At 57.3% G+C, this 16,132-nt stretch overlaps 1 protein-coding gene across 8 annotated transcripts in view; it reads right to left on the bottom strand.

The window, feature by feature from the left end:
• The window catches only part of TTC7B (tetratricopeptide repeat domain 7B), a 270,335-nt gene that overhangs the window by 19,804 nt on the left and 234,399 nt on the right, over nucleotides 1–16,132 (bottom strand). For 6 of the 8 annotated variants that reach the window (XM_088839368.1, XM_055436426.2, XM_055436427.2 and 3 more), the window contains 2 exons: nucleotides 15,206–15,346; nucleotides 5,781–5,983 (listed from right to left, as the gene is read on the bottom strand). In XM_088839368.1, coding sequence (XP_088695494.1) covers nucleotides 5,781–5,983; nucleotides 15,206–15,346 — 344 coding nt within the window. The remainder of the gene's footprint in view (nucleotides 1–5,780; nucleotides 5,984–15,205; nucleotides 15,347–16,132) is intronic. The other 2 variants (XM_088839370.1, XM_088839369.1) reach the window with 1 other exon arrangement.

Genomic DNA, 16,132 nt, shown 5'->3' with positions numbered 1-16,132 from the left:
GGGCCAAAACCCCCCAGAAACATAAAGCAGAAGCAATACTGTAACAAATTCGATAAAGCCTTTTAAAAGAAGAAGAAAATGTAAAATCATGGAGGAAACCCTCAGGGACAGCTCATCCTGGAACCTTAGCCCAGAGCTCACGCCTCAGTCCAGCCACAGAGGTCAGCCAGCACTTCTGCACACTTGACGCCCAAACAAAAAGCTTACTCTGTTATTCGACTGGTCCATCAGTATGGTGATCCCCAAGCTGTCTTTCCACTGAGCAGGAATCCCTTCCCGCCTCACTGATGGGTCCTCTCTTCCTGCGGCCCACCATCACGGGGCCATCCAGCCAAGGCGGGCAGGCGGGCCTTCACCCAGTGCCCACGGTGGGTCACCCGACCCCTGGCCCCCAACGGCCTCTTTTCCCCATCGTCCTCCCCTTTCTCTGGGAGCTCCACCGCGGGGCCTTTCTCACTGCTTCCCACGGCAGAGTGGGAGATATTTACCAGCTCCCTGGTCTCCCAACTACCCTCCTTTGAAGGACAGCTGGCCTCTGTCCCTGGACAGGCATCCAGCCTTGTTGTGAGACCTTCGACATTCAAGGGCATGGCCCTGAGAACTTTCATTCTATTTTCTCCTGCTCAGCATCGGCTCTGAGATCTTTGTCCGCCTCAATTGGAGGCCCCGCCCTCAAGGCACACATCCGTCCTCTTCCTTCCTGCCAGCAGGGGGTGGGCAAGGGCCCCTGGGTCCAGTCCCTCTCCAGCTCGAGTCCTCCATAGAGCTGCATGGGCGCATCTGCCCGCACGCCGCCCTCAGCACGCCCTGGGTGAGCCCCACCATCTGCTTCTGATTGCACACCTTTTTGGACTGGTTGAGCGCAGTGGTAATGTGCCCCAGGATAAGTCTCTTTCTCAGCAACATCTCTCCTCTGGTCGTACCAGCATCAGCTCCTGCACACAGCCCTCCTGGCCCCCTGGCCCCCTGATCCCCTGGCCCTCCTGGCCCCCTGGCCCTCCTGGCCCCCCTGGCCCTCCTGGCCCCCCTGGCCCTCCTGGCCTCCTGGCCCCCTGGCCCTCCTGGCCCCCCTGGCCCCCTGGCCCCCTGGCCCTCCTGGCCCTCCTGGCCCCCCTGGCCCTCCTGGCCTCCTGGCCCCCTGGCCCTCCTGGCCCCCCTGGCCCCCTGGCCCCCTGGCCCTCCTGGCCCCCTGGCCCCCCTAGCCCCCTCACCTCTCCCTCAAAGGCTCTGTTCCTCTCCCTCCCTCATCTCACACTCTGCCCTTGAGAGTCCAGGCTGACATGATCAGAGGGCAAGCAGACGGCCCTGCTTGCGGAGCCTGTCCCTGCTCTGGTCACCGTGGCCTGGTTCCGAGTCCGGCCCGTCCTTGGCCTGGGTGGCGTCACCCAGAGGCTGCTCCCTTGCCCTCGGCTCCCTCCTCTGCCCGACGCCCGATCACAGCGTTACTGGTACGGAAACAGTTGCTCCGTGTTTCATTAATTCATCTTGGGTCTTGGGAGTGAAAGCTTTTTAAACCATAGCATGCAAATGTATGTAAATTTATACACTTATGCAAAGATGACATGAAAATATGCCTTTAGATTTTCTGGAAAAAGCGCCTGATCACTCTGTGCATCCCTCCCTCGTCAACAGCATGACTTTGTAATCCCTCATCCCATCAGCTCCCTGCTCCCTTACTGTCTGCCCACACCCAGCTCTCTTATCTTGTGCTAACTCATCATTAATATTAAACACATTATTTCTCTTCTTTCTTTTCGCTGTATGTGAATTTAAACACATCTCTGAAGGCCGAAGCTATTAGAAAACTGTCAATTTTTGCTGGAGTTTCATGTACATTTCTGTTGTCAAGTCTGACCTTATGTTAACTTAATGAATTTAATACTTTAATGAAAACCATCTGCCTCCAAGTCGTTAATGCTTTTTTAACAATATTACTGTGTTTGCATTTCTCTGTAGTCATGCGTCTCCTATGAGCTGGGCTGGTGGAGGGGGCTGGCACACGTTACCACTAACCTGCTCTGAAAGTGAACAAATAATCCTTCCTCAGGGAACAAGCCCTCACCCCTGCCTGGGAACCATTCTCCATGTTTATCATCAGCCTCTGGTCTCCACCTGTGACACAGAACATGGCTTCCTTCTTTCAAGACGGCTCCCTCCAGCAGTCCCTCTGCTCCTCTCCTCTCTCTCTCAGCATCAGGGCTGGTGCAGACACGCTTCCTGCCCTCTGGGTTCTTCCATGGCCTGCAGTCCGCCTGCAGGCAGTTCCTTCCTTTGGAAACCCCTGCCTTGATCTTCGGGGTGGGGGGCATTCCTCTTTGCTGCTCAGGTTCTTCAAACTCCTTCCAGTCTTGACTGCTCACTCCTGGCCTCCCTGCCCCCCCATCACTGCACACCCTGCTCCCCGAGAGTCAGGTGGGTGCCAACACTCAAGTCTGTTCTGCCTCCTCTGCCATGTAAGTCTAGAGCCCTGACTCTTCCTTGGGGTGTGACCTGGTGGAAAGGCAGCCTCGTCTCCCAGCTGCCCCTTCATCTTCATTTCTTCCTGATATTTTCAGGTCCAAACGGCCAGTGCTTAGTTGCCCAGTCGGGTCTGACTCTTTGCGACCCCATGGACTGTAGCCCTCTAGCTCCACTGTCCATGGATTCCCCAGGCAAGAATACTGGAGTGAGTCGCCATGCCCTTCTCCCGGGGATCTTCCTGACCCAGGAAATGAACCGGGTCACCTGCATTGCAGGTGGATTCTTTACATCTGAGCCACCGGGGAAGCCTGCCTTCACTTCGGGGCTATGCCCCAGGCTGGTTTCCATGAGGACGGAGCAGGGCCCCTTACGACTGACCTGCGATTTCAGCGCCTGTGCTTCGCTTGTGTCTGGGTCTAAGACTGTGCTTCTTTCTGCAGCGGAGGAAGCCGAGGCTCAGAGAGGGTAACTTTGCCAGGGCCCCAGAGCTAGAGAGCGACAGACCTGGGGCTCCCACCCAGGCCTCTGGAGTGTGTGCAGAGGCCAGGTTCCTCCCTTCCTGCGCCCAAAGCCACAGGAACACTTTACTGTGCAGCTGGGGAGGGAGGCAGGAAGGACAGGGTTGTGATGTTTCCGGGCTGGGGAGCCTGAGTTCCAGGGGCTGCCCCTCCACGGGCACCAGGAGGCCTGCAACAGGAGGGGAACCTGCCCTTGGCTGCAGTGGGGCTCCCACTAGCTAGAGCTGGTCTGAGCAGACCCAGGCCAGCGTGCATCACTTGAAGGAGCTGGCCCAGCCACCCTCTGAGAGCCGTAACGATCACAGTCATGGGGCAGTTTCGGACCACGAGAATCTAAACTCTAAAATCTGCAGGCGTGTGGGACTAGCCTGCCTCCAGCCAGGGTAGTTTTTGGATGTATCAGGATGCATCAAGGAATCTTGTTGTTGTTAAGCTGCTCAGCTGTGTCCAGCTCTTTGTGATCCCGTGGACTGTAGCCGCCAGGCTCCTCTGTCCATGGGATTCTCCAGGCAAGAATACTGAAGTGGGTTGCCAGGCCCTCCTCCAGGAGATCTTCCCGACCCAGGGATGGAACTCATGTCCCCTGCATTGTCAGGTGGATTCTTTACCACTGAGCCACCAGGGAAGCCCAATGAGATGTCTTAAGGGTTTATTATTATCACTGCAGATGCTGATTGCAGCCGTGAAATTAAAAGACGGTTACTCCTTGGAAGGAAAGTTATGACCAACCTTGACAGTATATTAAAAAGCAGAGACATTACTTTGCCAACCAAGGTCCGTCTAGTCAAGGCAATGGTTTTTCCCGTGGTCATGTATGGATGTGAGAGTTGGACTGTGAAGAAAGCTGATCGCTGAAGAATTGATGCTTTTGAACTGTGATGCTGGAGAAGACTCTTGAGAGTCCCTTGGACTGCAAGGAGATCCAACCAGTCCATCCTAAAGGAGACCAGTCCTGGGTGTTCATTGGAAAGACTGATGCTAAAGCTGAAACTGCAATACTTTGGCCACCTCATGCGACGAGTTGACTCACTGAAAAAGAGTCTGATGCTGGGAAAGGTTGGGGGCGGGAGGAGAAGGGGATGACAGAGAATGAGATGGCTGGATGGCATCACCAACTCTGTGGACATGAGTTTGAGTGAACTCCGGGAGTTGGTGATGGACAGGGAAGCCTGGCGTGCTATGATTCATGGGGTCGCGGAGAGTCAGACACGACTGAGCGACTGAACTGAACTGAACTGATTATTATTACAGTTTTCTACTGGTGAGACCCCTATGGCAGCTAATGCCTCTGGGCCAGAGAAGGCTCAGTCAATGGCTCTGGATCCAACAGGCAAGGCTCCTCCATCACCCGGCCCTTGCTTACTAGCTCTCCTGGGCCCGCGGCTGCTCCTTTCAGAAGGGAAAGTGCCTGGCATTTGTCAGGGAGCTCAGGTGTCTTGACAAGCTCCAAAGGTGAAACCGAAAACTTTCGTGGTGCGATTTTCCTATTTGATCTTTTGTCTCATGTGTTCCCCTTGGGGATGAACAAGAAATACTTCTCTGAATAATTTACAGGCCCCAGGGTAGAAACACGCTGCCTCTTTTTAATAAAAAGCTGGGTACATGGCCTTGATTATACCTCTTCTGTGATACTTCAGCAAAGGCAGGGAGATCTCAAAAGCTCTTTACAGATTGCTTTTAAAATAGTGAGACAAAGATAAAAAGCCATGTAATGTTTCTAATCAAACAAGCGAATGTTTGGATAATACATAAGATTATTTATAAAGCTGTATTGAGCTATGAAAGGCTCATACAGAGAAGCTGAAAAACTAAACAGCTGTAATTATTATAAGGTCCGATTTATTTTTAAAACTGAAAATGACTGTCTTCAGTTTTCTGTTGAATGAGCACCTCCTGGGTGCCGGGGCTCTGCTGGGCTCATCACGTGGATCATTTCACGGAGTTCTCACGAGTGAGCTGGGTAAGAAGCAGCTCAAAGCACAGAATCACCGAGGCTCCCGGGGGTGCGTGACCAGCCCACGGTGCCCCAGGACCGCAGACGGGGCTGAACTGGAACCTAGATCTGACTCAGAAGCGTACACGTCCCATGACCCCCAACGCCAGGCGCCCCGGCCTTCTGTTGAAAACCAGTGGATGCTACTCAGTTCTGTCTACATTTCGCGATGTTACTGTGGGCAACGGCGAGAGAACAGAGCCTTTGGGACCCTCTGGAGTACAGTTTACTTATTAGTTACAAAACTGTTTCCTCTTATCCCTGAACAGAAACTCACGGACTCTCTGGGTGCAAGCCGAATGTTTTCATTTTACGGGAGGCTGGGGTGACTTCGCTGGGTCCTCGCAGTGCAGGGAGGCTGTCCCCACTCCTCTGACCGGATGTCCCTGCCACGCAGAGGCCTTGGGGACAGGCTGATGTCTTGGCTCCAAGGGGCCCCCGAAAATGTAAAGTGCTCTGACTTTTGTCCTGCAGGCTCCCCGGGGTGTGGGCACCCCCAAGGGGGCTGCTACCAACAGCGCGGAGACCAAGATGACAGTGATGGCGCCCAGGGCCAGAAGAACGTGTTCATTAAGCCCGGAGCCACAGGGCGGCTTGGCTGGCTGGCCCGAGGCCTCTGACCCAGACTCTGCCCTCACTCGGCCCAGGCGCCCAGGCGGGCTGTGTACTGCCCGCTCCCAGGGGCTCCACCTGTGCAGACCACTGCAGGGACAGCTCACCCAGACCCCCAGCCGGCAAGTGCATCCGGAGCCGGCACACGGGCTGAGTCCAGAGCTGCCGCTGCCTCCGAGGGGCGCCCCCGGACTCACCAGCCGCTGCATGCTCTTCACATGGGTGGGGCTGATGGACAGGGCCTCCTCGTACCACCGCCGGGCCTCGTCCACGTTCCCGCGGAGCTCCGCCACCTGGCCGCGCATGTAGAGGACGTTGTGGGACATGGGGAAGAGGTTGGCAGCTTCCTGCGTGCAGGCCGTGGCCTCCGCGGGCTTCCCGATGCCGATGTAGACTTCCGCTGTGAGAAGGAGAGCACAGGCAGATGCATCCCGGGTCACCGCCCCCAGACACCCTGCACACGGCTGGGGCACCGGCTGGGACGCCGACCTCTCCCGAGGGAGCCTGACACGGGCCCGTCTGGGAAACCCAAGGCCCAGAGCAGCCCCAGCCCAAGTGGGAACAGCCGGGTGACAGTCCTTCTTGCCCCCAGTATGGGCACCGAGAGTCATGGCCACGGGGCCTCCGAGGAAACGCTTGTCACCACCAAGAGGGGCCTGAGGCCTGCTGGGCCCACTGCCCCCGGAGGACTCCCGCCCTGAGAGGACTCCCAGCCCTGGAGGACTCCCAGCCCTGGAGGACTCCCACCCCCGGAGGACACCTCCCCCAGGCCCACCCGGGACACTGGTTCTCAGCTCTGATGTCCACAGAACAAGGGCTGGCTGAGCCCAAGGAACGGGCCAAGCAGAGGTGCACAGCCCCTTGGCGGGCAATGGCACAGCCCCTCGGCCGGTTCTTCTGAAGCCCGCAAGCGTGACAAGGGCCACGGGTGGAGGCTGACACGTCTGTGGGTACGAAGTCAGATGACTGCTTGATACGAGCCCACCCTGGGCTGAACCGGGAAAGCCACCACCTGTGGGGACTATTACCTGAGACCAACACAGCCCGTTGAGACCCCGGGCCGCCACTTTCCAAAAAGCTGCATCAGGAGCCCTCCCCCAGCAGCCCCAGGGCTCCCTCGTCTGCACGCAGGGCCCGTGCAGATGCCCGTCTGTCTGTCCCCTGCTCTGGGCCCACCGACGCCTCCTCTCAGCTCAGAGCAGCCCCTTCCCTTCCTCACCCATCCTGCCCTGACCACTGCCCTGTGCCCTGGCAGAGAAAGCTGTTTCTGTGCCCACATCTCCAGGCTCCACACATCCTAACATATGCAGAACCGGATGCACACAGGAATAGGAATGACGGGAAGGCAATAGAGAAGGACTGGGAGGCGTCCACTCTCTCTCACGCACCCCTGACGTCGTCTCCCGGAGGCACGGCCTCCTCCCCGCTCCTGTCCATAAGTCCTGCGCGGTTGCCGCCAGACCAGCCTCCCCGGCAAAGCCCTGGTGGGGTCACCCCTTCCCCAAGGTCTCCTGCTCCGGGAACCCCTCAGCCCACAGCCTTTCCTGACCCCACAGGCGGACCCCTTCACCAGGGCTAAGCTCAGGTGAGAGAGAGGGTCAACGGCCTTCTGAGCTCATTAGCAGATGCGGGCCTGGGGAGTCTCACCTCCCGAGCGGTGAGGGGGGCTCCTGACCAGGGGATCCGGCCCAGGACGCACCCGCATGCCCCCGGGCGCCCGGTGTCCCCGTTCCTGCATCTAGCTTTGGATACTAGTCAGGCTCCCGCTCGGTGTCAGCTGCGAGGCTGAGAACTGGCCCCCGCGCTCTCCCTCGGGGGGCTCGGGACCGCGCAGAGGTGCCAGGCGATGGGGGCTCGCTGAGCAGCCCAGACCCAGCCGTGCACCTGGCGCGGGGGTGCGTGTCCCCTGGAGACGGAGACGCTCCCCTCACCGAGGCGCCTGCTCCCCGGGGCTCCGGCTGCCCACGGGCGCTGCTCTGAGACCCGCGGGAGGGCCGCTCCTGGTGCGGATGCTGTCAGGCCCCCTCAGCCAGGCTGCTGGCAGGGACGGGGGAAGGAAAAGGCGCATGGGTACCAGCTTCCCCAGGATCCTGCAGGGTCCCTGACCCCTGCAAACCACTCCTTCAACCCAAACCCTGCTTCCCTGGGGAGAGGAGCCTCGTGCCTGGGAAACAAGCTGGGCAAGCCAGTGCTGGCTCCCTGGGCAGCACGCAGCTCCCCTGCCTTCGTGAATCAGCTCTTTCATGTGCAAGTTGCATGAGGGCCAAGAGGACAGAGGTCCTGCAAACCGACACGTTTCCTGCCCCTGGCAGAGTCACCCGGCCTGGGGAGGCCGCCACCCTCATCAGCTCCCACGGGAACGGCCCGTCATTGCTTCTGCTTTGGGGGGCTCGGGAAGGGGAAGGAGGCAGGGGCTCTGCTTTCATGGGGGGGTCCCAGCCCTGAGCCCCTCTGGGACCCCACGCCGGGCCTGCGTCCCCGCGAGGAGTGCAGCCCACCTCCTGCCCTCGCGGAGGCCCCGTCCAGGTCCGGCTGCACATTTGATGTTTGTTTCCGAGTTTGCAAACGGCCGTGTCCACTGTTAAGGGCGACCCCTTTGCATCAGTGACAGCGAGACTAGGCGCCGTGTTTCACCACGATTGTGACACACCTTGTCCCCCGGCCCCGCTGTTTTCCTAAGTCCCTACTGCTTCGTGAGCCCCGAGCCTCGGGCTGACCCTGACTCACCACCCAAGGAGCCGGCAGCAGCTGGCAGGGAAGCCCCTAACCTCTGTCCTTGACCCCTGCTGTCCCCTCTTGGCCCCTCAGGGGTCGCCCTGCGAGGACTGTGCCCCCACCCCCACCAGGGCGGCTCCGTCCCCAACGCTCCACTGACCCTGTATCCATGTCACCAACTCCCAGATGCCAAACCCAACACAGGCTCCTGTCGCCTCCTTTTCCACCCTCTCAGCACCTCTCAGCTCCTACGTCCCCTGAAAACTCACTGTTTATTCACAGAGTGGAGAGGGAAGGGGAAAGGGCAGGGGACTGAGATGTACAGACTATTAGGGATGAAAGAGCCTACGAGGATATATTGTCCAACACGGGCTACGGGGACATTTGCTAATATTATGGAGTATATTATGATATGATATTCAGTTAAGATATACACATAATATATACTATTATAACACACACAGGTATAGTGAGTGCATGTGCACATTATATGCCTAATATACACACATGGACAGTGTGTGCATACTCAGTCGTGTCCGACTCTTTGAGACCCCCTGGACCGTAGCCCTCCAGGCTCCTCTGTCCACAGGATTTTTCAGGCAAGAATGAGGGAGTGGGTTGCCCTGCCCTCCTCCAGGGGACCTTCCTGACCAGGGATCAAACCAGGTCTCATCACTCTTGCATAGCAGGCGGGTCCTTTACCACTAGCGCTACCTGGGAAGCCCAATATAGTACACAGCAAACACTATTTATCATATTTTATTTTATACCTGGAGTATAACTTTAAAAAATACATAAAAAATAGAAGGCTGATTTAGAAATCGCTGTCTCAGAAGCTCCTGGGTGATTGCTGCCTGCTGAGCATGCTTGTGTGTTACCGTGACTGTCATGACGGTGTCACTTTGCAGGGAGAGCAGCAGGGCTGGGGAGGCAGGTCCCGGCAGACGGCGGCGGGGCCGGGGTCTCTGTGAGTCTAGCCTGGGACCCAAGCCCCTGGGTTCCACAAAGGCCTGTCTGCAGCCCCCTGGCCGCATGGACAGCACCCCTCGCTTTCCCCCACCTTGCTGACCACTCCCTTGCCACTGATTTGGCTTTCCTCTGCTCCATTTTTTGGGGTGCTACACTGGATCCCAGTTGTGGGGTGAGGGCTCTCCAGTTGCAGCCCACAGCTCTCAGGTGCAGCCTGTGGGGTCCGGTTCCCCGCCCAGGGGTGGAACCAGGGCCCTGCATCGGGAGCGTGGAGTCTTAGCCACTGGACCCCCAGGGACGTCCCTTCAGGTCTGGGTCCTGGCTGTCCCTTCCTCCATCAGCGCTCCCCCAGGGCCTTCACATTCCTTGGCTTTAAAAAGCCACTCACGACTTTCTGTTTCCTGCCCAAACCTCAAGCGAGGGTTGAGATATCCACCTGTTCCCCCCACCCAGGCCGCCGCGGTGGGAAGCAGAATCACCACCTCACAGAATCCTTCACCCGCGGTCTCATCGTCAGCAGCTCCTCCATGGATGTTTATCAGCTTCACCCAGAAGACGTGGCTCCGGCGCCCCTCCACATGCGGAGCCCCCACGGGCCTGGTCTGATAACGCCGCCTCTGGTCCCGGCCGGCCACCTCCCTTCTCGTTCTCCCCAGCCTGCCCCGCCGCCCCAGGGCCCTCGGCACGGGGAGCCCAGTGCGGCTGAAGCGCAAACTCCACGAAGGGAGACACGGCTGTCCACCAGCTCCAGAGCCTGGAGCTCAGACTCCCAGCACCCGCTCACAGCTGGGGGCCGCACTGGGCGGGGCTGGGGCTCTGGGGCCACGGTGGGTCTAGATTCTGGTTTCTCCCCGTTAGCCAGGTAACCCTAGCGGGGTGACGGGAGACCTGTATCTCGGTGTCTCATGCGTAAAGCGGGGTGGCTGAAGGTATGTATACCTCATATGCCTGGGCTACCCCAGTGGCTCATCAGTAAAGAATCCCCAGGCAATACGGGAGACACAGGAGATGTGGGTTCAGTTCCTGGGTCGGGAGGATCCCCTAGAGGAGGAAATGGCAGCCCGCTCCAGGATTCTTGCCTGGAGAATCCCATGGACAGAGGGGACTGGTGGGCTACAGTCCATGCGACTGCAAAGAGCTGCAGATGACTGAGCAACTCAACACACACACACATTTTATATGGCTACTGCAAGGACCAAACAAGCTAAGACACATAAAGCCCTGAGATAAGACAAGACACACGCATGGTGCTTGGCAAACGTCAGCCACCTGCAGGCTGCAGACTGGGAATCCAACCCCCCCATCCCGACCCCGGGGCAGGGGAGGGGCAGGGCCAGCAGGGCTGGTCCACAGAGGCTGGCATGAGGGCAGCCTGACCCCTGGGCACTGCGGCTCCCTCCTGCAGGCATGCCCTGTGCAGGGACCCTCACGCCACCTGTCTTCGAGCTGTCTCCATCTTGGCCTGGCGCCCAGGCCACAGGCTCGCACCCTGCGACCCCGCCAAAGCACCTCCGGGCAGCCGGGAGGAAGCAGGCAGGGGGCAGGGCAGAAGGGACAGGCCAGCCAGGGCCAAGGACTTGTGAGAGGGTCACAGCTTCATATTCCCAGCAGAAATCCAAAAATCTGATCTTGCACATCTAAGAATAGCCGCTGGTTTTGACTGTGAGAGGTGCCAAAGCAAAAGCTATAATTATTAGTAAGTAACAAGCAGAAATTATCCACCTACCGAAAAGTCATTTTTAGCTGCCATTCCCAAAGAGGATACTGAAGGGTGGGCACCAAGAAGCTGCTTGGGTTGAGAAAGACCCTGGTTCAGCCCTGGACTGTGAATGTATGATGCCAATGGCCAGTGACCACGTGCGTGTGCTTCTAGAGAAACAGATCTGTGACTCCCAGAGAGATACCTCTTGAGGTGCCACTAGCGTCATATGGTTTAATTCGGCCTCCTGACTCCTGTCTCAGTGAGACCACAGAGGAGCTGGCTTCTCTCTGGCCTGGGTTTCCCTTCTGTACAACAGAGGAAAATACCCCTTCTGACCTCCTTTATAAGACAGTGTATATATTACAAATAGCACTGGAAGACACTTGGACTTTTAGGAAAAGAGACTGTAAAAATGGGCAGTTGCTTTTGAAACATCATGTGATGCCCAGATGCTATAAAGAGAAGATTGATAAATGTAAACAAAAAAATTGGCAAAAAAACCCACAACAACAAAACCCTAAAACACTAAATGAGTGAAAAGACAGCACGTACACACAAGGCGGATTTCTGGCCTGTAACCAGCGCTGAGAAGGAAATGGCAACCCACTCCAGTGTTCTTGCCTGGAGAATCCCAGGGACGGGGGAGCCTGGTGGGCTGCCATCTATGGGGTCGCACAGAGTCGGACACGACTGAAGCGACTTAGCAGCAGCAGCAGCAGCAGCAACCAGTGCTGACAAACCAGAAAGACACGCTCAGTGTCTGAGGTGATGACGGCAGGACCCACGAGCAGCCAGCTGAGACCCCAGCTTCCCGTCAGACGGACAACGATCTGGAAGTCTGACGACTCGCGCTCTAAAGAGGAGAGGAAACGGCCTTCTGCGTCTTGCTGTTGTTCAGTCACTAAGTCAAACCCAACCCCGGGGACTGTAGCCCGCCAGGCTCCCCTGTCCATGGAATTTTCTAGGCAAGAACACTGGAGTGGGTTGCCATTTCCTTCTCCAGAGGATCTCTCTGACCCACGGGTTGAACCCGGGTCTCCTGCATTGCAGGAGGATTCTTTACCACTGAGCCACAGGGAAGTCCTCATACCTTATTGACTGGAACGCAAACTGGCACAGTTGTGGAAGGCAATGTGACAAAATTTACCAAAATTAAAGAGTAACTTTTGATCTATCAACTCCACTTTTAGGAATTACCCTTATACAGAAGGACTGATGCTGAAGCTGAAACTTCAATACTTTAGCCACCTGATGCAAAGAGCTGACTCATTTAAAAAGACCCTGATGCTGGGAAAGATTGAGGGCAGGAGGAGAAGGGGACGAAAGAGGATGAGATGGTTGGATGGCATCACCGACTCAACAGACATGGGTTTGGGTAGACTCTGGGAGTTGGTGATGGACAGGGAGGCCTGGCGTGCTGCGTTTCATGGGGTTGCAAAGAGTTGGACACGACTGAGCAACTGAACTGAACTGAACTTACACAGAACAATGTACAGAAGGCTATTTACTGATGCACTGTCTGTAACAGCAAAGTATCAGAAATAATCCAAACATGAGTCAGCTGATCACCGGTTAAATGATGTACCATGAGCTTGGATTATTTTTTCAAACATAATTTAAATGAAATTGTCACATAGGTTCAGACAAACCAAGCAACCAAACACGGACAACCCATGTGGGTCGGCTGCCAGGTGTCCTGGGAGGAGCCAGGGGCTCTGGGTCAGAAGTGCCCAGAGCGGGGGCCGCCCCGGGCACGGTCTTCCCACCCAGGGAGCCCTCAGGGGCCAAGAGTCCCTGCTCTCCTGGGCTGGGCTCCCTGCAGGGCTGGCGGCTGTCCCCTCAGAGCAATAGAGGCTCAGGGCTCCCGGTCACGACCTCTCTGCCTTTCAGACACACCGCCACGGCCCGGGACCTGCTTATATAACAGGCTGGACGCCTGGGCCGCCTCAGAGTGGCCTCACCCGCCACTCTCAAACCCGGGGCTGCCTCCATCGGGCCCCGCCTCACCAGCCCCCACCAGACTCAGACCACAGAAAGACGACCAGGAGAGAAGAGGCCCACAGGCCACAGAAGCACCGCGGCCTGCGGTATCGGGCCTTGATCCAGCCTCCTCTGAAACCCGCAACGTTTACAGAGGCTGGCGGTATTGCTGGAGCTGATGCTGGACGCAGATGTTCCCTGGTTTCCATACATCCTCAAAACATGTAGGTCACTTTTATTTTGCCTCCCAGAGCAGTCAAGCTCAAACCACATATGGTAAAATGTTACATTTCAGTGGAAGCTTGTTTTAGGAATTCTTTCTGAATTTACCACTTCAAAGACTAGGTTGAATATATGACACAATTCTAATCTTGACTCAAACAAAGTCAGTGCTTTGAAACAGTCAATATGGTACCAATCCTATAAGATTCTAATTAGAGCCACTGTTCACGCTATATATGTGTGATTTATATTCTGCTCGGAGTTTATACGGCAGGTTCGACATTTGCTTTCCAGAATTCAATTCCACCAACCTCTAGAATGTTAAAAGCCACACCTGTTAATAGCAATGAGAACTTTATTCTCTCTTATAGGCTATGGCAATGAGGAATGGATGTCACATGATTGATTAAACTTCTGGGACAACTCCAAATGGAATCTTAGCTGCCAAGTTCGTCACTGTTCTCAGAAGCAGATACACAGTTTCTTCCCAAGAGTCGTGGCCGGTCACGCCAAGAGGAGCACAGTGTGGTCTAACCCCACATTGGGCAGGCGAAGGTGTCCTGGACTCATTGACCCTCATCCAGGTCATCAGCGTTTCTGAGACACAAGCAAGAACGGCAGGGCCTGAGGGGTCAGGGGAGCTGGCTCAAGCCTGGAAGTGTCCCCATCAGCCCTCCGGCTTTGCAGACTTTGGCCCTTCAAAGACTCAACTTCAGGGACTTCCCTGGCAGGGAGTGGTTGAGACTCCACGCTCCCAGCGCAGGGGACTTGGGATGGATGCCTGGTCAGGGAGTTCGACCCCACGTGCGGCAGCTGAGAGTTTGCACAAAGCAACTGAAGGTCCTGCCTACCGCAGCTGACACCCGCGCAGCCAAATAAATGCCCATTAAAGACAACAGCAGTAACTCGACTTCACGCCCGTTTTAAAGGACAACTCTGCCCTCCCACCAGCCCTGCAGGTTCAGGGGCAGTCTCACCTGACCCAGACACTAAAGAGAATCCCTTCTCTGTGTTTTGCCATCAGTGCCCCTGAGGGTGACCGCAGAGGACAGTCATTACGTCCTCGACTGGGGACTGAGCCCTTCTGCAAGCAAGCCGCAAGGGAGGCTTCACTGCTGCTCCCGGGTCCTCAGCACCAGCCCGTCTGGAGCCCCCGCGAGGCCAAACACTGGTAAGCAGGGTCGTGAGTCACCCCTAGTCTGTGCTTCTGCTTAGAAGAATATAATTTGTTAATTTACGGGCATTGTTACGGCTCACAGAAGGCACTGGCTGAGCTTGGCTCTGGGACATGCCCAAGCCAGGTAAATAAATCCAACTGTGTCTTCTGACACAAAGGCCGCAAATAAGGTTGCACATCGTACAATTAGCCTTGGCACAAGCGGACTAAACAGATGGGCGGTGGTGGGTAAGAAGCACTTTCCCCAGCCAGATCTGGGCTTTCACTGGGCACCCTGGGAGCCAAGCCTGGGAAGGCCTGGCAGATCAAGGGCTAAAACATGAGAAATGGAAGTGATCTTTCACATGGAACTATACACATGCAAGCAAGTCAGCTGCCATCACTGGCTCCCTATGGGGGGACTCTCGCGGCTAAAATGCCCCTGTGCTGGATTTATCTGTGGGGACTTCCCAGCTATGCAGAAGCAGCCGTGTGAAACTGGGGGGGGGCACACCTGCTTTCTGGGCTAGCAGCTCGGCTGGCACCCATGGGTACCTGCCTTGCTCTCTGAGGATCGCCAGGAGTGCCATCAGAGAGGGGAGCCTGGACACAAGGGTGCCGCCCCTTCCCCGGCCTAGGTGAAGACATCTTTGTCACCCGGACTCCCGACCCCTCTCCCAGGGTCTCTGGGATGTCACTGCTAGAGCGCGCAGGGCGCTGAGCTCACCACCCCAGGAGAGGGTGCGGTGAAGCCTGCAGTGCGGAGGAGGAAACGGAGGCTCAGAGCTCAAGCAGGACCGCCGGACCTCGGGTACCCCGAGAGGCGGTCTGGGGGTCAGCTGCCCCGGCGCGGGGTGGGGCTGGGGGCAGAGCGGTACCTGCGTGCAGCCAGATCTGCGCCAGCGTCATCCAGGGGTGCAGGGGGCCCTGCTTGGGCGCGCTGCTCTGCAGGGACGAGGCCACTTCTGACAGTGCCTGCTCCACTCTGGAGGCCGCGACTGATGTGGCGTGGATGGAGCCTGCGGGGTTGGGGCGGGGGTTCGAGAAGACGGCGTCAGAGGCGGAAGGCAGCCAACCCCGCACCCCCCGCAGCCCCACACAGACAAGAGGCCGAGACGCACGCGCGCCCTCCCCCGGGTGTCTGCGGGTCGCGGGCCACACCCCATGCGCCGCCGGGGCCTGCCCTCCTGGTTTCTGTGCTTGGCCTCAGTTCCTGTCCGTGGCTTCAGCTGCCCTGTGTCGCCACGGAGCTTAGACTGCAGAGCGACTCTCAGGAGCCTCGAGCGGGCTGAGCAGAGGGACGCCCGGCAGAGACGCGTGAAGAGCAACCAAGGCAGGTGCCAGAGCACCCTCCCGGGCCTGGACCTGGAGACCCCCGGGGGCGGGGGAGGGACTGCTGGTCTGCTGGGGAGGAGTCCGGGGGAGGGTTTTGCTCTCAAGACACACCCAGCAACCGCCCACTGCGTTCCCTGGCCTTTGAAGGATCTGGAGCCATAGTCTAGGACGCGACTTAAAAACTACAGAAACAGCACCCTTTTGCCCACTGGATAAGCAGATGTCTATCGCCGGGGCTAACACCAGCCCACTGGAGGTCAGGTCACAGCAAAGAGGCTGTGCCCGCCTTACTTGTCTGCAAAAGCTGCTCTTCTGAGGGGCTGCGGCAGGCGGCCGCCGGGACAGGCTCACTAGCTGGAGGGATCTGGCCAAAGGGCTGCTACTCAGACCTCAAACGAGTCAAACCACAGGTTCCTCCCACGCTGACCTGGGGAGTTCCTGCCAGACGGGGGCCACCTTCCAAAACAGGT

The sequence above is a fragment of the Moschus berezovskii genome, chromosome 9, assembly GCF_049115385.1.
Source record: "Moschus berezovskii isolate FMDL1 chromosome 9, NW_MosBer_1.0, whole genome shotgun sequence".
Lineage (NCBI taxonomy): Eukaryota > Metazoa > Chordata > Mammalia > Artiodactyla > Moschidae > Moschus > Moschus berezovskii.
The sequence above is the reverse complement of the archived record's forward strand: the minus strand, read 5'-3'. Positions and strand labels throughout refer to the sequence as shown.